The sequence below is a fragment of the Chrysemys picta genome, chromosome 24 (assembly GCF_011386835.1).
Source record: "Chrysemys picta bellii isolate R12L10 chromosome 24, ASM1138683v2, whole genome shotgun sequence".
NCBI lineage: Eukaryota > Metazoa > Chordata > Testudines > Emydidae > Chrysemys > Chrysemys picta.
The window spans coordinates 15737839-15761444 of record NC_088814.1 but is presented as its reverse complement, the minus strand read 5'-3'; the positions used below and the strand labels follow the sequence as shown (position 1 = coordinate 15761444).

The window sequence follows — 23606 nt, the reverse complement described above, 5'->3', positions numbered from 1 at the left end:
CTCCATTCACTGCCCCTTACCTCCGACCCTGCCTAGTCAGTGTTACACGTGCTCTGCACAGGGCGGGACATCTTTCCTTCTCGTCTACATTTTGCCCTTTGTGTTTTGTTCAGATCCTGCAGGTTAGTCCCTGTGGTTTTGAGGAGCAGCTGAGGGTTAATGTGGTTTTCAGGTGCAGTTGCTGAAGGTTGTGGGTTCGAGTCTCGCGCAATCTCGCTGAAAGGCCAGCTCCAGTTTACCCAGCTGTAAAATGGGCACCTGATCCTTCAGGTCAGGGCACTCAAAGGCCCTCGGACGTGATGCTGGCCACTCCCTTGGGTACTGTTGGCTATGAAACTGAGGTGCTTTAGCCACATCAGCCCGATGAGCCATTGGCTTGGCGAGCTCTGAGGTTTAAGGAGGGGTGTGGTGATTGGCTTTAGTTACCAGCATTTCCTGTGCCACTTGTCTCCCGGGCACCTACTGATTGCTCTGTGCCTGGGTGGGGATGTCTCTGAACCCTGCACAGACGCTGTGCCGCTGGTGTGGATGTACCAATACAGAGTTTGAGCCGGCTCCATTAACTTCCCCAAATTGGTAAGCTAAAGCAAGAAGAACAGAAAATTCCCTGTGTGATGGGGCAGTTCACAGATTGTCTCCGCTAAGTTAGCGTATGTTTCGGGCTCTGAACCCCAACCCCCGCCAGTACAGAGGTGCTCCTCGGGGGCCACGTCGATTGTACGGCCCAGGAGCGAGCATGGCAGAGCCGCGGGCAGAACATCCCCAGGAGAGGCAGCTCCCAGAGGAGTCTAGATGAATCCAGAGTCTGAGCAGACTCAGGAAACGCCGTCATACCGTCCTCTTTGCTGACGCTTTCCCCTCGTAACTGGAACAATGTTCCCAGCATCAGCCATTCCCAGCCCCGTACCCCACGGAGCACTTCCCTTTCCCAGAGAGGGAGGGGCGCCCCAGCCTCTTGGCCCCAGGGGCTCCCTCTCGCCAGTCTGGGTTAGGCAGAAGGTGCTCCGATCCTGCAGCACTGGGCAGCGGTACCAGTATTTTTAACCTTCCTTTATTGGAGGCTTTATCCGAGAGGTGCTGTCGCTAAGAAATGGGCTTGAAACTAGCCCATGAAATGCTCTCTTGGCTGCATTCCTTGTTTGCGGATTATTCAGGCTCCCGGAGCAGGTGTGATGCATCTTCGGGTCTGACTTAGAACAGGGAGCCCTTTATTCTCTCTCTAGAGCTGCACAGACTGCATAAATGTCCTCAGGAGAAGCTCCAATGATGTTTACTTTGTTCCCTAGTGGCTTAAGTCCAGTGGATGACAGTGGAGCCAAAAAGAAGAAAAAGAAACAGAAACGGAAGAAAGAGAAAGGAGAACAACTTGATCCGGCTCAGGATCAGCCCGTAAAGGTAAACTGTCCCCTGACCATCGGGCTGGTGGCTCGCTCCCCCAGATGAGAGCCTGCCCTTTGGAGAGAGAATATATCCCGCGTGTGTGCGTCTCGCCAGCGTGACTCATGGGTGGGGAAGGAGGCTACCGATGCCGAGACTTGCCCTTGGCATTCTGTTACTCAGAGCTCTAAGATGTAGGGCCCTCTCCGAGCCTGGATCCATGTGCCAGAACTCCCACTGATGCTAGCAGATGTTTGTGGACAGATCTAGGCCTGGACACGACCCTTTGCTAGGAAATCCAAGCTAGCGCCGGTGCTGTAGTAAGCATGCCCAGACTGGCGCTTGTGGCAAGTCAGCTGCCGCCTTGCTGTGAGGTGGCCGGGAGAAGCTCGCTGCTCTCTGCGCCAGCCAGACCCTTCCACTGCCTGCCAGTGTCCCTCCCTTGCCTGCACTGGAGACAGGGCCAGTATTTTCTGCTTTTTGGAGAACATCTGATCCTGATTTGCTCAATTCCGGGGGCTTCAAACTGTCTGCACCCCAAAGCAGTGAACTCCAGTCCCACAATCAAATTAAACTGCAGCAAGGGAGGTCTAGGTTGGACATTAGGAAAAAGTTCCTAACTGTCAGAGTGGTGAAGCACTGGAATAAATTGCCTAGGGAGGTGGTGGAATCTCCAGCATTGGAGATTTTTAAGAGCAGGTTGGACAAACACCTGTCAGGGAGGGTCTAGATAATCCTTAGTCCTGCCTTGAGTGCAGGGGACTGGCCTAGAGACCTCTCGAGGTCCCTTCCAGTTCTGTGATTCTATTATTCTAATCCTTTGGGCTCCCCCAGGGACTGTGGGTAACGCTGGGTGCGTGGCGTGTGGGGGGGGGTGCGGGTGACGAGGGTGCTGCTGGCTATGAGGCAGTAGGACTGGCTACTGCTGGCTGGGCTGCTCTCTCCCTCCTCTGTGCTCTGCTCCAGCTACTGGGGAAGCAGCAGGGACTGTGTGCTTAAGGCAGCTGACTCCTCGCCACCTTTAAGCAGCGCTTCTCAGCAGCAGCACTGGATGGGGGGGTAGGTGGCGCGGAAGGGGGAGAAACTGCCCTAAGAGACACTGTGGCCCAGTGTGTGGGGCACTGGACCGGGACTCTGTTCCCGGCTCTGTCACTGACTGTGGGCAAGTAACAGCCCCTCTGGGGTCCTTTGGGCTTTGGTCGGTAAATTCCTGTTCTGTGTGTGGCCAGCTCTGAGCGCAGTGGGCTCCTGATCTCAGTGGGAGCCTCTGGGCACTATCCTAATACAAATGCTGCATCACTAGAGAGGAGGGGGGGGGGGGCTGGGCAGGGCAAGATGCGGAGAGAGAGGACCATGCTGCTGCGCTCATTTCCCTTGGCTCTAATGGCCAGGGTGTTTTGCTGCTGTTTGCATCACCTAGCAGCTCGGCTGGCGGCTGCGATTCCCAGTTTGCAAAGCCCTGGCTTAATATGAGGTGAAAGATGGGGCCAAAGCGGCTCTCCCCATGACAGCCGAGTGTTGGTGTGTGTCTGCTGGCCCCTCTTCTAGCCCAAAGGGAGGCCTGGAGGATGGCTCACTTCCCTTGTCCTGCTGGCCCCTGGGCTCCCCTGCTTGCACTTTACAATTTCTTAATACAGACGTGCCTTGGACGCCGCTAACATCCTGGAGCTGGGGGTGCATGTTGATGTCATTCCACAGAGCAGGACTGGCAATGATCTCCTTTGTGCTCCCTGCACCTCCCCACCCGCAAGCTCCGCCCTCAGTCAAATGCCCGGAGCAAGTCCAGGCACAGGTGGCAGGACCTGCCTTGTCTGTTTTAGACTCAAGCTCCAGGAGCTGACGGAGTCTGGGAGCGTGGCTCACTGGTCTGTCGTCTTGTGTCCCTTTCTCTGCTACTCAGGTGAAACTGCCAGCCGAGAGGATCCAGGAGATTCAGAAAGCCATTGAATTGTTCTCTGTAGGTCAGGGACCTGCCAAGACCATGGAGGAGGCCAGCAAGCGCAGCTACCAGTTCTGGGACACACAGCCAGTACCCAAACTAGGTATGTACCTTATGGGCATCCTTCCTATGCTTGTGTGTCCTGGATCCCTTCACCCCGACTGTGGCTGTGTCACTGTGTCCTGGGTGGTGGTAAACCCCAAACTTCTGCATCCGGAGTCTGCCTAGCCCAGCCTTGCCTGAAGCAGGTTTTTGGTTGGTCAATATTTATCATTCTCTTTGTATCTTGATACTCGTCTGTCCCTCATCACTATAAATGGATTCTATCCTCCCAGCACCCAGGTGAGAGAGGGAAACCTTATCCGTGTCTTACAGATGGGAGAAACTGAGCCGCGGGGAGACTAAAGGACTGGCCCAAGGTCACACTGGGAGTCCATGGCAGAGTCAGGAATTGAACCCACGTGTTCTGAGTCCCATTCTAGTGCCTGATCCACTAGACTGTTTCCTTCCATTGTTTTTCCACTATTGTCATGGTGCAAATAGGTGACTAAGACTTGTGCCAGGGCCAGTCCATTATCATAACTGACTTGTAAGGCTCTCTGTCAAGATTCTCTTTCTGGACCCATCGCCTTAGTATTTGGGCTGGCCTAGATGGGTTTCCTTCATTTTGTTATTCTTCCATAATAATACCACCACCCAGCACATCCCAAGCACAGTAAGGCTGTCAGGGATATCCAATATTTGAAACATAAATTGCCAAGATCCCAAAGACCCCACTTAAGTTGGTATAAGTTTGCAGTTGAAAATAATATTTTTAAAGTCAGAGCCATAACATTTGCTCATATTTGTTTTGTCAGTGGAAACTGCTGGTTCCGAGTTCCTTTAGCAGTTAAACCAACCCTGACTTTGAGCAGTTTTGCCAAGTTCCAGGGAAGATTGCTGAGATCTCCACAGGTCATATTCAAGTCTCTCTTAATTTAACTTATTTCAAATCCCCTCTTCTCCTATTCAAGTACTTGAATAAGGAAGTATTATTTACCCCTTCATATCACAATGAACCAGGGGTCACCCAACAAAATTAATAGTCAGCAGGTTTAAAACAAACAAAAGGAAGAATCTTTTCCTATAACAGACAGTCAACCTGTGGAACTCATTGCCAGGGGATGTTCTAAAGGCCAAAAGTATAACTGGGTTCAAAAAAGAATTAGACAAGTTCCTGGAGGACAGGCCTATCACTGGCTGTTAGCCAAGATGGTCAGGGACACAACCCCCTGCTCTGGGTGTCCCTAGACCTCTGGCTGCCAGAGGCTGGGAGAGGACGACAGGGGATGGATCACTCAGTAAACTCCCCTGTTCTGTTCACTCCCGTGAAGCTTCTGGCACCAGCCACTGTCAGAAGACAGGACACTGGGCTAGAAGGACCATTACAACTGGGGGAATCAGTGATGGGAGCAGGACTCAGGGCGTGTCTGTCTGTCTGTAAATCCCTTGCCCGGAAAGGGGCTCTGCTGAGCCTGAGCCAGCTCACGCTGCTGAGCGACAGGTCTGCAGTGCTGCTCTTGGAGAGCCTGGGTAGGTCCAGGCCTGTGGCCCCTGTCGTTTAGAAGATGAGCTGTAGTGGGACTAGTCACCACATGCCAGTACTCTGGATGAGCGAGTGTCTGCACCTCCCGGAGTCGTGCTTCCTGGCCTCTGTGCTGATCGCTTGGACTAGCTGGGTGTCCAGCTGCAGTGTTTGCAGGCGCTGCAAGTTTTGCTGGCCGGGTTAAGGAGTCTTGCTAGAAAGTTACGAATAGAGCAGCACTTTGGGCCTATGAAAGTGCCGGGATCTCCAAGCGCTTTGTACGTACTCGTTAATCGGCTTCCCTGTTCGACAGCGGGGACACTGAGACCCAGACTTTGCACCAGCGTCACAGCAATGCTGGCAGAGCTGGTAATCAAATCCAGGATTCCTGACGCCCACTAGTCTGCTCTCAATCTCTCGACGTAAGGGAAAAGCGGTAAATCTCCTCAGCAGGGGCGGGATCGTGACAAGAAGTCTGATCTGCTCATAGTTCAGCTGGCCAAGCTGGCCTGGCCATTATCTCTGGAGTTGTTCTTTGGAAAAGCATCAGCTTCCCCTGGTAAGACTTGTGCTGCCCCTGTTCGGAGGGGGATTTCTGGGTCACTTGCGCACTAGCAACTGTCTGAGACTTGGGGAGTGTGCACTGAAGTGATGCTGTCCAGTAATAAGCCGTTCCTCTGTCCTGGCCAGAAAGCTCAGCTGATGAATGGTTTTGAAAGGAAGAGAAGCTCTTTGATGTAGAGAGCCGTGTCTCTGGAAGGACTTTGCGTCCTAGAGGAATCGGAGCAGATCTCTGCAGAAACTCCCCTGGTGTCTGTGTGATTGCATTGCTTCTTCTTTCTGCGTCTGGCAACTCCCACCCTAGTCCAAACGGAGCTGAGAAGAGCTTTAAATCACAATGGCCAAACTGTTCGTTTTCTTAAGTAACCCGGGGTTTGTTCCTCCTTGTGGTGACTGGGAAATTGGCTCTTTTCAGCAACTCCTTTGAAGAAGCCTCTGTCTGATCCCCCTTGCCGCCCATGTCCTGTCTGGCTAGCTCTGTATCCATTTGTCAGCACTGGCACCGTACCAGTGTATCTGGCTTCCTGGAAGGGCTGTTCTGTGGAAGGGCATGAGCTCCCAGGTAGTCTGGCACCAGACTCGGTCCTTGTTCTGTTGTCTGGATGGTTACTGTAACATACCAGTGTGCTGTAGGTGTCATGGGGGTGGGAATCAGAACCTGTAGCGTGTGAGGATCCCAAAGGGCTTTGTAACCGTCAGTTAAGCATCACAAACCCCTGTAGAGCAGAAGGTGTTGTCTCCATTTCACGGATGGGAAACAAGACACAGAATGATCAGGGGCCTTGTCCAGAGACCAGATCAGTGGTAGGGTTGGCACCAGAGCTCAGGACTGACTGAAACGCCCCCACCCCCGGCTCTCAATGCTACACCATGCTGTCTCCCCTGGTGTTTGGTGAAAGGACAGTATCCAGCACGCAGCACGACCTGTCCGATGCTGCTTCGAATCTGGTAAACAAAAGTAGTCTGGGTTTGAGGGGCCAGATTTTCTCGTGCTCCGCATCCATTGAGAGCGATGGGAGCTGCTCCAGGTGAGCACTCTGGCCCTGAGGTGCTGGGGTAATTAATGCTCTGTGTTCTTGTTTGGATCTTAAATTCACCTCTCCATTGCCTGGATTTGTTTTAATCTTTGTCTTCATGCCTCCCATAAAAAAAAAAAAAAAGTGTTGTACTTTCTTTTCAGTGGCACTTAATTAGCACTTCCTGGGCTTTGCTAACCTCCCAGTATGGCTGGTGCCCAAATCGAGATCTCTTGGCTTGATAAAGTGCTTTAGGAGTCACAATAGTTAAACAAAAGTAGCCTTGTTAATTTCAACTGCATTTAAAGCACAGTGGATGGGAAATGCTGACGTTTGCCAAATGGCAAAGGCTGGAGCTGGCAGGGAGAAACGCTCCTTTGGAAGCTTCCAGGAGGGTATTGCAGACAACGGGGGAGTTTCGGGAAAAGGCTGGCTGGTAGGCCAAGGACTATGATGGTGCAAATCCATGAAGAGAAAAATCTGCTGTTTGTGGCCTCCAGCTAATACCATCTCGGGCTGTGACTTTGAGATGTGACCCGCTAAGGAGGTTGGGTTTTGTCAGTAATGAAGTGGGAAACTGAGGAAGAACCAGCATCTGCAGGGAGCAGTTAATGATTCCATAGAGGCACCCTTCCCTCGAGTATGAAATAAACCAGTACCAGAGACCAGCAGGCGGCTGGTGTGGAAGTGTCACCTTCTAAGTGAGGCATAAAGCCAGTGCCTGTCCACTTCTTAGCCCTGGGCCCAGTCAGAGTCCAACTCTGCTCCCCTAAACCTGCCCTGCAGTTTCAATGGAATGAGCTATTCAGTTCCTCAGATCCATGGCGTAGTGTTGCTGTGTACTGTTAAACAGCTGTTGTGCTCCACCTGGGAGCTGGCTGCCTCAGTAATGGGGGAATGATCCCTGTATATACAGCTGTGAAACGTGTTGGGACCCCTTGGGGTGCAAGGTGCTCTCAGAATGTCAGAGCGTGTTATTAAAACGCAGGTGGCTCCCAGAGGCCGAGGGACCGTTTGATTGTTCCTGTCTCTTTCCCAGGAGAAGTGGTGAACACTCATGGGCCGGTGGAACCAGACAAAGACAATATCCGGCAGGAGCCTTACACCTTGCCCCCAGGCTTCACCTGGGATGCCCTGGACTTGGGGGACCGAGGCGTGGTAAGAAGGGCCAAGGCAGGACAAGCTGGTTGGGAGGGGTCTCTAATGTAGAGTCCCTGCTGTGGGCCCCGAGCACCGAGCTGCTGGAGTTATTCATGGAGCTGTAGAATTCATCCTCTGTCCTGTTTCCCCAGCTCCCCGGCTCGGGCTAGCAATTGGGCTGCTCTCTCCTTAAGGCGAGACGGGCCTCTGCCCTTTTTTAGCTTCAGTGTCATCAGTGCCCCTACCAGACCAAGCCTGCTGTGTTCCGAGCTCCTGGCGGGAGATGGAAATTCCCACACATCTCTGGAGCTCAGGGGTGGGCGACCCAACAGGCCACTTCCTAGGAATCTAACCCTGTCTCCTGGAGATGAAGTGAGCCTGACAGAGGAACATAGCAGGAGTGTCTGTTCCCCCCACTCCAGGGCCAAGGTTGCACCCACAGCTGAGCTGAGAGCTAAGAGGTTTCTGCTGTATCGAGAAGAGGGCACGTGGCAGCAATGGGCACAGGTGGCCAAGGACCGCTCCCGCAGCAGCGATAACTGGTCCAGTCACTGTTGCACTGAGTTACTCCTGGGGGAATTCTGCGCCAAAACATAAAAAATTTTGCACCAAAAAAATTAAAAATTCTGCACACAATACTTTAAAATTCCGCAAAATTCTGCATATTTTTTGTCAAAATAACACAATATAATCAGGCCAGTGTCAATTATTTTGGTAATTTATTTCAAAATAGCTGTCAGCAGGTATGTCTGTGATAACACAGACCAAAAAAAATGCTGGTAATTTTTTTTAATAAATAGATTTCTTACTAGGCATATGAATACAGAACTTTGAGTAATTCATTTAAATGACGACACAGAACTGTATTTCCTGCACCTGTCAGAAGCAGTGCGAAGGCTTGGGGGAGTCAGGGGTAACGGAGGAGCTGAGGGAGAGGGAAGAAGCCTAGAGTGAATCTGGAGGGTTGTTGGGGTCGGGTGGGAGAAGTATGGAACAGGTGTTTTTCTGGGGGGGGTTGTAAGGGAGTTGGGGAGCCTCCCCCATGCAGACCCTGGCTGGCCCCAAGCCTCTCCCATTCAGTCAGGCACATCCGCCCCTTCCCTGCAGCCCCCATCCCCAGGCTCAGTGCTGTCACCCTACTAGCTCCTGAGTCCCCCCCACTAGCCATTCTGAACCCCAGTCTGTGACCCCCAGCAGCCCTGTGTGCACCACTCTGTCCTAGCCTGGCTCCGCGGGCAGGTTATGAACTTCTGCTCTTGGCGCATCCGCAGGAATGGGGAATGGCTGCTTAGGGAGAGGAAAGGGGGAGTTTGAGGGACATGCTCCATGGTAGTCAGACAGCAGCTGGTCCGGCGGAGCACCAGCATTAGCTTGGCCTTTTTAAAGGTGTCCCTTCCCCACAGCAAATGGGATTTCTCCTTGTCGCTGCTGCTGTCCAGTCAGGGGGCCCGGCTGAGGGGGGCTGTTACTGACTAGCTGGCTTTGCCTCCTCAGCCGACTGATCTCTCTCTTAGCTAAAAGAGCTGTACACGCTCCTGAACGAGAACTACGTGGAAGACGATGACAACATGTTCCGGTTTGATTACTCACCTGAGTTCCTTCTGTGGTAAGTAGCAGGCTCTTCCCAACCTCGTGAGCATGGGGCTGGGGGCCCAGCAAACCTGGCTCTCCTGGGCTGGTGCTGCAGCTGTCTATCAATTCTCTTGCCTCCTTCCCCACTGCCATCCCCATCCCTCCACATGCACAGTGGTGGGGGAAGGTTGGTATCTCTGGTGTGCAACCCCAGGTATCCTGCAGGAGAGATTCGGACACATGACTCTTCCTGCCCTCAACTCCTCTGAGCCTTGGGAGGGCAGAGCACCCCAGCTCTGAGCTTGTCCCCGACCCTGACTGTGCTGTTCCCTTGGAAGGGGGCTGGAGCACCATTAGCTCAGTAGCTCCCCGACTGGGCCTGTCCCCCGCTGCCCTGGAACTGCAGTATGAAGACAGATGACCAGATTGTGCCAACAATATAAACTTGCTATTAATTGGCTGATAAGGCCAAGATGGCATTTCTGTAGATGGCATCTCCTGTCTTGGGCTTCAGAGGGCTTTTACAATGCCAGTGAATGTAGCCTCATCCCCGTGCCATGGGTAAATGTTAGCCATGGTCACAGAGGAGGGCAGGTTGTCGCATGCCTGGTCCCCTGCTGGATTCCCGTTCTGGGATGCCACCTGAAGTATTGGGATTTCACTCAGCCCGCCTGCTCCACTAGCCTGGGCTCCCGCTCCTGTTTTGCTGAGTCAGGCTGTCCGGCAGCACACCCACAGGTAGGGACGCACCAGCTGTAGAATCACGCCGAGGCTGCAAACAGCTCTCTGTGGGAAGGCTCAGCAAGGAAATTGCCCAGCGCTCAAGTGCAGCTTCCCTCTGGAAAGTACACCCAAGCTGCTAATGTCTTGCGCTGTAGAGAAAGATCTGCACAGTGCGAGCTCATAACAATTCGCCGTCTCCCTCAGTGTGAAGAGAGAGACACAACTTCTCTCCCCCCGTTATAAATTGCAGAAACTGGGTTGTGTTATTAACAAGAAAAAAGTTATTAACTATAAAAAGTAAATTTGAAGTGGTTATAAGAGTTAGCAAACAGAACAAAGCAGATTACTAAGCAAATAAAACAAAACACGCCAACTAAGTTTGATTCTCTAAAGAAACGGGTTACAAAATGTAATTTCTCCCCCTAAATGTTGACTTGGGCAGGATGCAGAGTTTCTGTAGCTTAGATTTCCAGTTATTTCTCTTTACAGACTAGACTCCTCTGTCTCAGACTGGCCTCAGCCCTTGCCTTTCCCTCAGCTTAGTTCTTCTGTCTTGTAAGGTACTTTTAGCAGTCTCACTTCTTGGGTGGGAAGGGAGAGTGCTGATGGCCTTGCCTCCCAGCCATAAATAGAATGTACATAAGGCCGGAAGCCTTTGTTTCCAGTGGGAAAGTACCATGTGGTATCTTGCACCAGGTGATGATATCACCTGACCTTGTAGTGTCAATGCAGCATTCCAGTAAACTTCTCGGGCAGGGGAGAGATTAGCATTTTCAAAGTTCTAGTGTTCTCCTTAATGGCTTATCCAGGCTGATTGCTTACTGTCCGCTGGGCGTTCCCCAAGTGTGTACACAGTTCTAATTGTTACATAGTCAGTATTTTTAACTTCAGATACAGAAATAATATCTGGATACAATGTAGATAATCACATTCTGTAAATTATAGCCTTTCCAATGATCTCTTACAAGACCCATCTGCATAAAATGTATCTTAGGCCATATTCCTATCATAACAATATTTCTATGAAGAATATGGAGTGTCATGCCACACCAGGATCCTCTTCTCAGGAGTTCCAACAAATCCTCAGGCTCTGTGAAATCTCTTCTGATAGGGAACGGTATGCACGGTCACGTTCTGGCCTGGCAAGATACCAGTGGTGCCTTCAGCGTTGTACGTCTTGGTCACCTGTGAATGATGGTTATTCTAACCCATTCCCTACCCGATAACGCTTGCATGCTGTGTGGCACAGCCAGGTGAAGGAAAGGCCTTGCTGTGAATTAACGAAGGGTGATTAGACAGAACTATATTGTCCACCCTGACCACAGCAGCTGAAATCACGGGCCCTTCCTGCTGGGCTGGGGCTGGCCATCTCTGTCGTTTGCTGTGGTTGTGTTTGCCATGTGATTATCTCCTTGTTCAGCACTGCAGGCACATTATCCACCTTGTCCGGGGCCCCAGTTCCTTCACCCTCTTCCAGTCACTTATTGCATCTACTTCAGACTGTTGATGTCCCCTTGCCGGTCCTGCAGACCGCTTGCACAGAGCCCTGTACCTCTGCTACTCTTTCTAGAATCTGTATCCCTTTTTCATGGGAATGCTTGGAATGGGCCCCCCTCCTCCTGCAGATGTCCCTGCCTTGGCCTCCTGCTTCTTGTAGGTGGCACACCTCCTTCACCTGAACAATTGCCTGGTGTCTGTGCTCCTCAGGCCAGGGACCAGCTCTTGCTAAGAGGCAGTTAAAGCACCTGGGACTGTGTCAGTGTGATATAAATAACCCATGGAAGCCACCCAGCATTCATAAGCTCTTGCTCACTGAGTAGCCCTGGAAGGAAGCCACTCGTTAGTGATTCTTAGATTTCAAGGCCATAAGGGACTGTCATGATCGTTCAGTCTAACCCCCTGTGTAGTACAGGCCAGAGAACCTCACCGGGGATTCCTGCAGCCAGCCCACAGCCTGCTTGTTACTGTAGGCTGGTGGCACGGTGGGGTCTCTTGGGCCATAGCTAATACGGCTTTAAACCGGAGTCTTTGTGCTAAGCTCTTGTTCCACTCCAGAAAACAGCAATAACACTAATGAACTCCACATCAGAGGGCTGCCAGGTTGTGAAGTAGTTGGAAATCCTGGGGTGAAAGGCGCTCTATATGTTCAATTGATTAATTAGTTAATTATTGCTAATTAACCTGTATACCATTCCCATGGTTGTGAAGAACCCCTAGTGTTTTACAAGTGGTGTATCACAGTAGCTGTGCACAGCGATAACCCATACAGCTGTGTACAGTACAGTGTGATTGATAACTCGTACAGCTGTAACCCTGCAGCTGCACACGGTATAGTGTGATAACCCTACAGCCATGCACAGCGATATCCCATACAGCTGTGCACAGTACAGTGTGATAACCTGTACAGATGTGCACAGTACAGTGTGATATCCCGTACAGCCGTGCACAGCGATATCCCGTACAGCCGTGCACAGTACAGTGTGATATCCCGTACAGCCGTGCACAGCGATAACCCTACAGCTGTGCACAGTACAGTGTGATATCCCGTACAGCCGTGCACAGCGATATCCCATACAGCTGTGTACAGTACAGTGTGATTGATAACTCGTACAACTGTAACCCTGCAGCTGCGCATGGTATAGTGTGATAACCCTACAGCCATGCACAGCGATATCCCGTACAGCCATGCACAGCGATATCCCATACAGCTGTGCACAGTACAGTGTGATAACCTGTACAGATGTGCACAGTACAGTGTGATAACCTGTACAGATGTGCACAGTACAGTGTGATATCCCGTACAGCCGTGCACAGCGATATCCCATACAGATGTGCACAGTACAGTGTGATAACCTGTACAGATGTGCACAGTACAGTGTGATATCCCGTACAGCCGTGCACAGCGATAACCCTACAGCTGTGCACAGTACAGTGTGATATCCCTGCAGCTGTGCACGGTATAGTGTGATAATCCTACAGCCGTGCACAGCGATAACCCGTACAGATGTGCACAGTACAGTGTGATATCCCGTACAGCCGTGCACAGCGATATCCCATACAGCCGTGCACAGTACAGTGTGATATCCTGTACAGCCGTGCACAGTACAGTGTGATATCCCGTACAGCCGTGCACGGCGATATCCCGTACAGCCGTGCACAGTACAGTGTGATATCCCGTACAGCCGTGCACAGCGATATCCCATACAGATGTGCACAGTACAGTGTGATAACCTGTACAGATGTGCACAGTACAGTGTGATATCCCGTACAGCCGTGCACAGCGATAACCCTACAGCTGTGCACAGTACAGTGTGATATCCCTGCAGCTGTGCACGGTATAGTGTGATAATCCTACAGCCGTGCACAGCGATAACCCGTACAGATGTGCACAGTACAGTGTGATATCCCGTACAGCCGTGCACAGCGATATCCCATACAGCCATGCACAGTACAGTGTGATATCCTGTACAGCCGTGCACAGTACAGTGTGATATCCCGTACAGCCGTGCACGGCGATATCCCGTACAGCCGTGCACAGTACAGTGTGATATCCCGTACAGCCGTGCACAGTACAGTGTGATATCCCGTACAGCCGTGCACGGCGATATCCCGTACAGCCGTGCACAGTACAGTGTGATATCCCGTACAGCCGTGCACAGTACAGTGTGATATCCCGTACAGCCGTGCACAGCGATATCCCGTACAGCCGTGCACAGTAATAGCTCTGCCTCCTGGCTGCTATGCCTGTGTCGTCTCCCTGCCCTGGATCGGGACACTGCTCTCCTCGAGTTCACGGCTAGTCAGCTGTGAGACGGCAGTTGGTTCCCCCCAGGGTGTCTGTCTCTCCCAGCCCGAGGGGCTCAGTGCCATGGCAGGGGCTCTGATGTGCTGCTGGGTGCTGTGGTGGGGGTGTCTGGGGGCGGGGGCTCACCCTTCGCACAAACAGCCGTAAAATATGAATTCTCTTCACAAGTGAGTCGGGCCGAGAACTCTGCGCTGGGGTCTCTGCTGGGCTCCTGTTCGGCCTCGCTGCTCTCCTTGAGAACAGGCCCTCAGTGAGCACGGTGCTAGGCCAGCACTGAGCACTGGCGAGACCCTGACTCTCAGCTCTCCTAGGGTGAGCGTGGGTTGCCCATGGCACGGAGGGAATCTCTGGTTCAAACGGAGCCCAGCTAGTCGTGCTCTCTGCTCTCCACCTCTCAGACTTCTCTTGGGTGGCCCATGTGAAGCAAACCCACATCTCCATGAGGGCCCTGGGCGAAACGTATCCCTGTCCCAGAAATGCACCTGGGCTTTGTCCCCGGGGCTGGATGGTTCTGTGGGAAGTCCCAGGATTGCCTGGCCCACGGAGGCTGAACTCGCTGGGCTCCCTCTGGGCCAAGGCTGAAGCACAGCCCTTGGGCCCATGCTGCCCAAGGACAGGGCTGCACACTCCACACTGGTCCCTGGTGCCCGCACTAGAGTCTGCCAGGGCCAGTTGAAGAGAAAAGCGGGTGCTTGGGGCCTCTGGTGCAGGAATGTGCCAGGACTAACCAAGGCTTGTCCATTCTCCAGGGCTTTGCGTCCCCCCGGCTGGCTGCCCCAGTGGCACTGCGGGGTCCGAGTCATCTCTAGCAAGAAGTTGGTTGGATTCATCAGTGCGATTCCAGCCACGATCCACATCTACGATTCGTAAGTGCCTTTCTGTTCGGCTCGATCTCAACTCTTCCCCACTGTGGGGTCGGATGCTCCTGGGCTGGGTCCGAGGCGTCTCGGCCGCATTGATCCTTGCGGGGGCCAGCCTGGTGTGCACCACTCTGGCTCTAGGAGTGCCCCGTGATTCGCAGGGAAAGGGGGTTAGTTAAGGTGGGCAGCTCTTGTAAGAGGAAGTCTCGCATACGAGAACCTCAGACACTAGCTTTGTTAGTGCTTAACGAGGCCAGCGTACAGCTCTGGCTGTAGGAAAGGGACATCGTGTGGAAATTCTCCAGAGCGCGTTGTTCCTTGGACAACTGTTGTGTTGTCCCTGTTGTGCTCAGAGTAAAGTTCTCAAAAGCGCCTAAGCAACTTGGGATCCTGCGCCCCCGTCCGTGGGCAGGCGCCATGGATAATGAGACCTTCTGACTTCCCTACGCCGGTGTGGATGGGCCACCCAACCGGTGTGACTTACCGAACACTGGTAGCGGAGGGCTCCCGTCCGAGAGGCCAGGCAGCAATGCTGTCGAATTGCTTCGCTGTGTAGATAGATGAGTGAGGCACGGAGTGGGTTGGGGGATTAACTGGTGACAGGCAGTGACCTGGAATGGGCAAGTGGGGAAAGCTCCCGCTCCCCTGGCCTGGCTTCTTATGCTAGGGATGTCCCATCTCCCTTCTGCAGAGCATCTGCCCCCTCCCTCCCCAGGTGAGGCCATGTTCTGAGCCTGGGGAATTGGAGTAACCCTGCCAAGACAACTCTGACTCTCCCCTGGGCTTGTTCTCTGTCCTCTCAAGAGAGAAGAAGATGGTGGAGATAAACTTCCTGTGCGTCCACAAGAAGCTGCGCTCTAAACGGGTGGCCCCAGTTCTGATCCGGGAGATCACCCGGCGGGTTCACCTGGAGGGGATTTTTCAGGCTGTTTACACTGCAGGGGTAGTGTTGCCGAAACCCGTCGGCACTTGTAGGTAAGTGACGCTCCAAGGAGTGCAGACTTGGCCCTTAACAGACCTCTCTTCCCATGGCTTGTTAGCAGAGCACTCGGATTTACCCACGATCCCACTGGGCCGAGCGGTTCCTCCTAGCAGTGTCCTTCAGGGAGTCGGCTGGACAGCTCGTTGTCTCCTCAGGGTGAGCTACTGGCTCTTGGAAGCCATGAAGCAACACCGTATCGAGGACTCCTCCAGCAGGTGCACCCCACGTTGCCCTGGCTTTTCTCCCTGGGAGCCGTTGGGTGTGAGTTTACCATAGCCCCAGGCATGGACCACGGCTCCAGGGTCTAGGCGCTGCACCGACGCACAACAACAGACAGTCCCTGCCCCCAAAGACTTTATAATCCAAGTTTAAAACAGGAAACAGCAGGTGGATAGAGACAGAGGGGAGCCCAAGGAAACAATGCGACAGGATTGGCCCACGTGATGGGCAGTGGTCTCCGCACCCTAGCTGTCGTCAGGTTTCTGTAGGCATCACAGCAAAGGAGGGCTTTGAAGGTGGGTGATGAGTTAGTTTGGGGATGTTTACAAGGAGCTCCTCCCAAGCATGACGGGCAGCATGGGAGAATTGCAAAGGGACTTGTTTGAAAATTTAGCAAGCGGGCAATGGAGGCTGGGGTGCTGGGCCAATCAGAGGCAAGTGTTGACAGCAGCAAATGGGACGATAGGTGGGGTGGGGCCGGGCCGCGGAGGGCTTGATTGATGTGATGGAGAGGTTTCTGCCTTGCTAATTAGCCTGATGTCTTGTGCCACCTTCTGGCACTTAAAAGACTCGCATGCTCTTTCCAGCCTTCTCCTCCATCGCGAGCGTCCTGCACGTGTGACCTAGACTTGTGTTTCTGCAGATACTGGCATCGGTCCCTGAATCCTCGGAAACTGATTGAAGTCAAGTTTTCCCACCTGAGCAGGAACATGACAATGCAACGCACCATGAAGCTCTACCGGCTGCCGGAGGTGTGTGCTTGTGTCTGTGGTAGCTGCTGCCTCTCTCGGTTACCTGCCGAGCGCAAACCGCTCGCTCCTGAGCTGGCCGTGGAGGGAGGTGAATTGCTGAGGCTCAGACATCCAAGCTGGTTCTGAGTTCCTCCCTGTTGTGGTCAGTGTAGCAGCCAGGTCCCGAGAGCCACCGCTAGCTGCCTAGCACGGAGCTCATGCTGCCTGCGTCCCTGCGCTTCTCTTTGCACGTGTGCAGCTGTGGGCCATGAGTTCTCGCAAACGCAGACCCTGCCTGTCGGGGAAGCTGAGCGCCCGGGCTTGGCAGCGATTGCAGAGGGATTTGGTTTAACAATAAGAGGCCGAGCCAACCTGTGTTGTAATCCCCTGAGGTGTGCTGGGGTGGCCGCTGCCCGAGTGCAGTGACAGCCGGGAACATGGCAGTGCCTGCCTGGCTTTGCTGCTCCCTCCGGCGAGTCTGAGTCGCTGCTTCCTACTCCAGAGCCAGCCCAGCTCGCGGGGGAGCCAGCAGCCGGCCGGCCGCACTCCTAAGCAGCTGCTGATTAAAGAATGTTCATCCTTCTTTAAGGAGTATTTAGGATGCCGGTCACCATAGCAACTAATCACTTATTTGCCACAGAAACTGAAAACCAGCCCTGGGTCTGGCTAGACACTGCTGCTCCATGGGGCAGGAATGGGCTCAGACTGGAAACAACCCAGGCCCCCTGCTCTGGGCTGGCCAGGCCAGGCGCAGCGAATTCCATTGTGCGCTGGAGGCCCAAGGGATGCAGGCTGAGCGTGTGGCCCCCACAGTTCAGAGAACCCCCCTTTTGGACGTATAAACGGAGCACGGTGCTCTGGAAGTCACTCAGGCCAGCGCAAGGAGCTGCTGCTTCCTTGGGGGATCCCAGAGCACTTGGTGAACTCATAAATGAGCTGTACCCTGGCATCTGCCTCCTTGATCCCTGGGCTCAATTGTGCCACTGTGACGAGCGGGGGCAGGGCCCTGATTTTGCCTCTTATCCAAAAGCTGGCACCTCTGGTACACTTTGGCACCATGGTAGGGTTTGGGCTCAGTACCAAGCCAGGGAAGCTGCCACTTACTGGGTCACCAGCCCCATTTCCTGCAGCACCTACGTATTTCTTAGCAGTCTCTTGCCCAGCCTGGTCCACTTAGCATGTGTACAGGAATGGGACCAGAGCAGGGGCACCATGGCTGTAAGCCTGGCATGAATCTGGAGCTCTGGCCACACCATGCGTTATTGTAGGTCATGGGTGGCTGGAAGCCTCTTTGCATGTGACAGACCCCAAAGCGTGGGATTCTGGGACCCCGGACAGGTGGTCTTGGCAGCTTTCTGCAGGGCGTCGGTTAAAGGAAGTCAGGTGGGCAGGGGTCTGAGGATGGGCCGAGGTGTGGGGGGCCTGAGCAGAAAAGAGCAGTGTGGGGATGCCCTGTAGCCAGCTGCTGTGGGCGGGTCCCTCTGTTAATAAGCATTAGCAATCCTGGCCCTTTGGGTACTGAAAAAATCTGCTCGAGCCAAGATGCTCTCGAGCCGGCCCGGACAATTTCTTTCCCTCTCTCCAGACTCCGAAGACGTCCAGCCTGCGGGCAATGGAGCACAAAGACATCGCTGTCGTGCACAAGCTTCTGACCGAGTACCTGAAGCAGTTCCACCTGACCCCAGTCATGAGTCGTGAGGAGGTGGAGCACTGGTTCTTCCCTCAGGAGAATATCATTGACACCTTCGTGGTGGAGGTGAGCCGGCAGGGCCGAGAGACTAATGTCACCTGGGCCCCAGTCCCTTTGGAAGGCACAGCTGGTTCTCCGCCTGCTGAGCGTCAGTCACCTCCTCCCTGGCTCAGACGGGGGTCGCTGACCCAGTGCCTGCGTTGGGCTTCACGGGACAGGCCTCAAGGGGCAGTAGAGGCTGGGTTATTGCAAGTGTCGCTGTGCCGCCTTGGCACCAGCCTCAGCGCTGCCCTGAGGCATTGGCCTTGCCCTGTGCCGAGCCTGCGGGCAAGGCAGCCAGCTTGTGGTGTGGCCCTGAACGGCCTCAGATGGTTCTTGCTTATGGCTCTGTCCTGTCTCGGCCTGGCTCAGGCCGTACCCACGCTGCTGCCATTTGCTTTCAGAGCCCCACCGGCGAGGTGACGGACTTCCTGAGCTTCTACACGCTGCCCTCCACCATCATGAACCACCCCACTCACAAGAGCCTGAAAGCCGCGTACTCCTTCTACAACGTTCATACCAAGACTCCCCTCCTCGACCTCATGAGCGACGCCCTCATCCTCGCAAAGTCGGTAAGCAGGCGTGGAGCCCCTTTGCCCCGGGAGCACCAGGGCTCGGCAGAGGCTTGAGACTGACTGTAGCCACCTCCTCACCAGCTGCATGGTGGCCCTTGAGATCTGGGGGGCCTCAGACGTGGGCCCCACCCACCTTTAAAAGAAAGCGTGAATGATGAACCCTTGTTGTTTTATGGCTGTGAGGAGCGTGTGCTTTGCCCATCCTGGTCTCCCAGAGCAGCCCTGGCCTGACAGCCACGGAGCCCGAACCCCTGTATTTATCCAGAGAACAGCTATAGCAGGGGGAGCAGGTTTCTCTCAATGGCCCCCATCCCCTAGAGGGGGGGAGTCAATCCAGGGCCTCTCCACTGGGGCGATCGGCTAAAGGCCACGTGGCAGGTTGTGGGAGGCTTTCGGGGGGGCGGTGCCTGGGGGCGGAGGAGGGCAGCACAGCTGGAGAGACTGGCCCTGATGACCTCTCCCCTGTCGCCCGTGCAGAAGGGGTTTGATGTGTTCAATGCACTGGATCTCATGGAAAACAAAACCTTCCTGGAGAAGCTGAAGTTTGGGATTGGGGACGGGAATCTGCAGTATTATCTTTACAATTGGAAATGCCCCAGCATGGGGGCAGAGAAGGTAAGTGCCTCACTCAGCACAGGGGTCGCCCTGGTGGGGGCTGGCCGGGGGGGCTATGCGGGTAGGTTATCTCGTTTGGCCGCTGAAATGGTTTCTTCAAAGATCTCTCGTGGGACACAGGTCAGTGCGGTACTGAGTCAGATCACCAGCCACTGAGCTCCTGGCAACAGCCAACGTGCGAAGCGTCAGCAGAACAGCGGTAATGCGCTTGTCACGGGGAATGCCGGGGACGCCTTCCTGAGCCCAGCCTGGTCGGCTCCTGCAGCCTTTGTACCGCTGGGAATTAGCGCCTGGACATACCACAGGCTTTGCTGTTTGCCTGTGTGGGGAGGGTTTCCTTGGGCTGAATCGCTGCCCTGCTCCATGGGCCAGGCAACTAGAAGCACTACCCCAAAAGCTCTTTAAAAGCCATCCGTCTGGCAGCCTCCACCAAGCCCTGGCAGCGGCCGGCTACAACACCTGTGTCTTAGCTAAGCCACCTTTCTATCCCCTTGGAGCACAGACTGAGGTAGGAGCCCCTGGGCCTTAACGGTTTGGCTACTGACTCCCCTGTCACCGTAGGGAAACCGAGGCAGGGCAGTGGTGCCCTGCCCATCTGTAAAATGGAGCTAGGACACAAGGTTGGGGAAAGTTGGTGTTGGAAAGCGCTTTGCAGATGCAGAGCGCTCCATGAGCATGAGGGCTGAGCCCCTGCCTAGCCATCGGGAGCCTTAGGAATGAGGCAGCGTCTGGCAGAAGGTTTGTCCTGTGCAGGGCTGTGTGCGGGAATGGGCGGGATCCACAGACACACTGGACCTGTGAGTGCCGCACGTCAGCCTTTTCTCGGGTCTTTAAAACAAGTCAAGTGGCGAAACAGACGAATGACTGATCTCGTGGTGTCTGCTGGACAGGGCCCGTGTAAGGAACACGCTTGTTTGAGAGAATCCAGCACGTGTCCTGGGCTTCCCCTCTCCCAGCTAGGAGTGTTCGAGCCCCCTACAGCTTGGGCAATGGGACCCGGGGGTCTTTGCCTCTGTACGAGCAGGTGTTTTGTCCTGGAGGCCTTGACCACAGCTTCCCTTCCCTTCGTGCTGGCTTGCCCATTTGTCCACCACTTCCGCACCCCAGAGGTGGCAGCATTTCAGTGCATGCACCTAGCTTGTAAATTGCCTTGGGATGGAAGTTGCACTAAAATGATAAAATATTCTTGTTACATAGCGCTGCATGTGTGCTCTGGGCTGGGCAGGAGATACGGGAGCCAGGCTGGCTGGTCCAAAGCACTGGAGTGTCTGCTGCCGGTCTTTGGCAGTGGCCAGTCTCTGTTGTGGGTTTGCATTGCTGCTTGTGGCAGGGGGGGGGAATGCCTATGGCAGTTGGGATTCTAACCTAATCCGGCCGTGGCATTCAGCTTGACGCCCTTTGCAGCCATGAATTCCACAGCAGTTACCTGGGTGCCGCGCCCTGGCACACAGAACCAGATCGGGCTTTTCTCGCTTGCTGAGAATTAGCCGTTCCAAAGCAGCCAGTCGGTCACTAATCGGTCACTGCGTGCTCCGCTTGGAGCGGGTGGCACTGGGGGAGCTGTGCTGCTGCTCTTACCCAGGAAGGCGCTGAGTACAAACCCCCGGGGCCTGAGCTCCTGGGCAGCGCTGGCCCTTCCCCAGCACCTCCCGTCAGCGAATCTGAGCACTTCCCAAACCAGAAATGACCCATCACACAACAGCTGGCACCAGGGAACCCCCGAGAGTGGCTGGCTCCTTCGAAAGGGGATCCCCATGCACAAAACTGGCTTCTAAACTAAAAGGCACTAACTTAGCCAGGGGAAAACCTGACCATAAATACAAATCACCCCCAAATGCCCGAATCCTGCACTGGCAGGGACCTCTCCAGTGCGCACTGGGGAAGTCCGTATCACCCCCGTCTTACAGCTGAGTCTCCCAAGGCACAGGGGTAAGTATCTGCCCCAAGACACGCAAGAACAAGTGGCAGAGCAGGGGCTAGGCCCACGGGTCTTGACTCCTATCCCTATACTCTTACCCCCGGACCACTGCTGTGAACAGAGGGGGCTCTTTCTCCAACACCTTCCGGCCTTTGCCACGGGTTCCCTTGGGGCTGTGACGCGTTGTTGGTCTGTTAGAGGCCGCGGCCGGACTCCGACATTGCTCAGATTGCCTTTGCGTTCCGGCAGCCCTGGGGAGCGCTGGAGAACGTGTGCCAGGTGTCCAGAGCTGGGGTCTGAAACAGAGAAGATCTGTCACGTTAACACTTCCTAACCTGTTTCCCATTGGCTCTCTCAGGTTGGACTGGTGTTGCAGTAACCAATCCCCAGAGAGGAGCGGCGCCGTCTCTGAGAAGTTGGGCCAGGAACCGAAAGTTGCTGTTGGGGTTTCCGTGGAAGCAAGACCCTCCTGCAGAGGAGCTGGGACTGAACCATCCCCTGATTTTAACGATTGTGTCACAGGATGCCAGCTGCTACACCCTGGGCAGTGGCATTGGTCTCCTTTGTTTCAATTAATTGCATCCTCGTACAGACGTGATCAAGGGAATGTAACTGCTGCAAACTAGCTCGTGATTGGCAAATACTGGAGTTAACGGGTGAATAATAAAAGTCTATATTATATACATTTTAAATAGCTTTCCTCTTGCAGCCTGACCCAGCTGACCACTTCCCCAGCTCGGCATGTTGCCTTTTCTCAGCAAGAAGCTGCTTGCTGCCCTGGCCTCTGCAGGGCTGGGTTCAAATCCCATCATGGGTCACAAGCGTGGATGAGTTTGGTGGCTTCACCACCACCCAGGAAACGGCTGATCAGCACATGCATGCTAGAGACTGGGCCAAGAACAGTGGGGCAGGGTGGGGGGCGCTGCTCTGGGATGTCTGGAGGGCCCAGGACTGAGGCTTGATGGAGGAGTTGCCTGGCTGTCTCCAGGGTTCTCCCCTCATTTTCCTGAGCTCCAGATTCATTAACAATGTGATGCGGCAGGATGGGCGTCCATCTGCGTCCTGGACCCTGCGGGTGGCGAAAGCCAAGGGCTGGAGAAGTCACTTCCTGCTGGAAGGCCCAACCATTGAGAGGAGCTGCCATGAGACTGCTTTACCGGCTAGCCCCAACGGTGCTTGCTTCTTCCCAGCCTAGCCCGTGCCTGGATTGCCCTGCCGGCCTGCCAGGAAGTTAATCGCTATTCACAGCTAAGGGCTATCTGTGTCTGATCAAGGCAGACCTGGGCTTCAGCCTCTCCCGCACCTTTGAGACATGGCCCCTCCCTGCTGGGTTCAATGAGCTGAACCGACCCTCGCTATGCTCTGGAGAAGCAGCTGTTCATGAAGTGCCCCAGGGAACCAGCTTTCGGACTCGCGTTGGTACAAATCCGTAACCATAGCACTAAGTAAACTGGATGCAGTCACCCAAACGCCTCTCTGTCCCCGGCAGCCCATGGCCACGTAGCTGCAGTAACCACGCCGGCCAGGCCAGAATCCGTTCTCCAACCCCATCGCTCTGGGAAGCAGGGGTCTAGTGCACCTTGGCTTGGCTATCTTGGCGGTTCTGGGGTTACCCATTGTTACACCTTTCGGGGGCTCTGAACCATGACAGTCCCTTCCATGCTCATTTTTCTCCATGCCTTTTGATTCATGTCTCTCTATAAATCCATGGTACACCCACATCTTGAATCCTGCGTGCAGATGTGCTCGCCCCATCTCAAAAAAAGATATATTGAAATTGGAATAGGTTCAGAAAAGGGCAACAAAAATGATTAGGGGTATGAAACGGCTTCTGTATGAGGAGAGATTAATAAGACTGGGACTTTTCAGCTTGGAAAAGAGATGACTAAGGGGGGATATGATAGAGGTCTATAAAATCATGATTGGTGTGGAGAAAGCAAATAAGGAAGTGTTATTTACTCCTCATAACACAAGAACCAGGGTCACCAAATGAAATTAACAGGCAGCAGATTTAAAATAAACAAAAAGAAGTATTTTTTCACACAACACACAGTCAAACTGTGGAACTCCTTGCTAGAGGATGTTGTTAAGGCCAAGACTATAACAGGGTTCAAAAAAGAACTAGATAAATTCATGGAGGATAGGTCCATCAATGGCTATTAGCCAGGATGGGCAGGGATGGTTCCCTAGCCTCTGTTTGCCAGAGTCTGGGAATGGGCGACAGGGGATGGATCACTTGATGATTCCCTGTTTTGTTCATTCCCTCTGGGGCACCTGGCA

At 53.9% G+C, this 23606-nt stretch overlaps 1 protein-coding gene across 1 annotated transcript; it reads left to right on the top strand.

The window, feature by feature from the left end:
* Positions 1-1227: 1227 nt before the first annotated feature.
* LOC135977364 (glycylpeptide N-tetradecanoyltransferase 1) lies at positions 1228-22011 on the top strand. Its single transcript, XM_065577918.1, has 11 exons — positions 1228-1395; positions 3278-3419; positions 7497-7615; positions 9112-9203; positions 14447-14563; positions 15362-15532; positions 16402-16510; positions 18075-18245; positions 18623-18790; positions 19271-19408; positions 21685-22011. The coding sequence occupies exons 1-11, from the start codon at positions 1243-1245 to the stop codon at positions 21703-21705; spliced, it is 1401 nt and encodes a 466-aa protein (XP_065433990.1). The 5' UTR covers positions 1228-1242; the 3' UTR covers positions 21706-22011.
* Positions 22012-23606: the final 1595 nt, after the last annotated feature.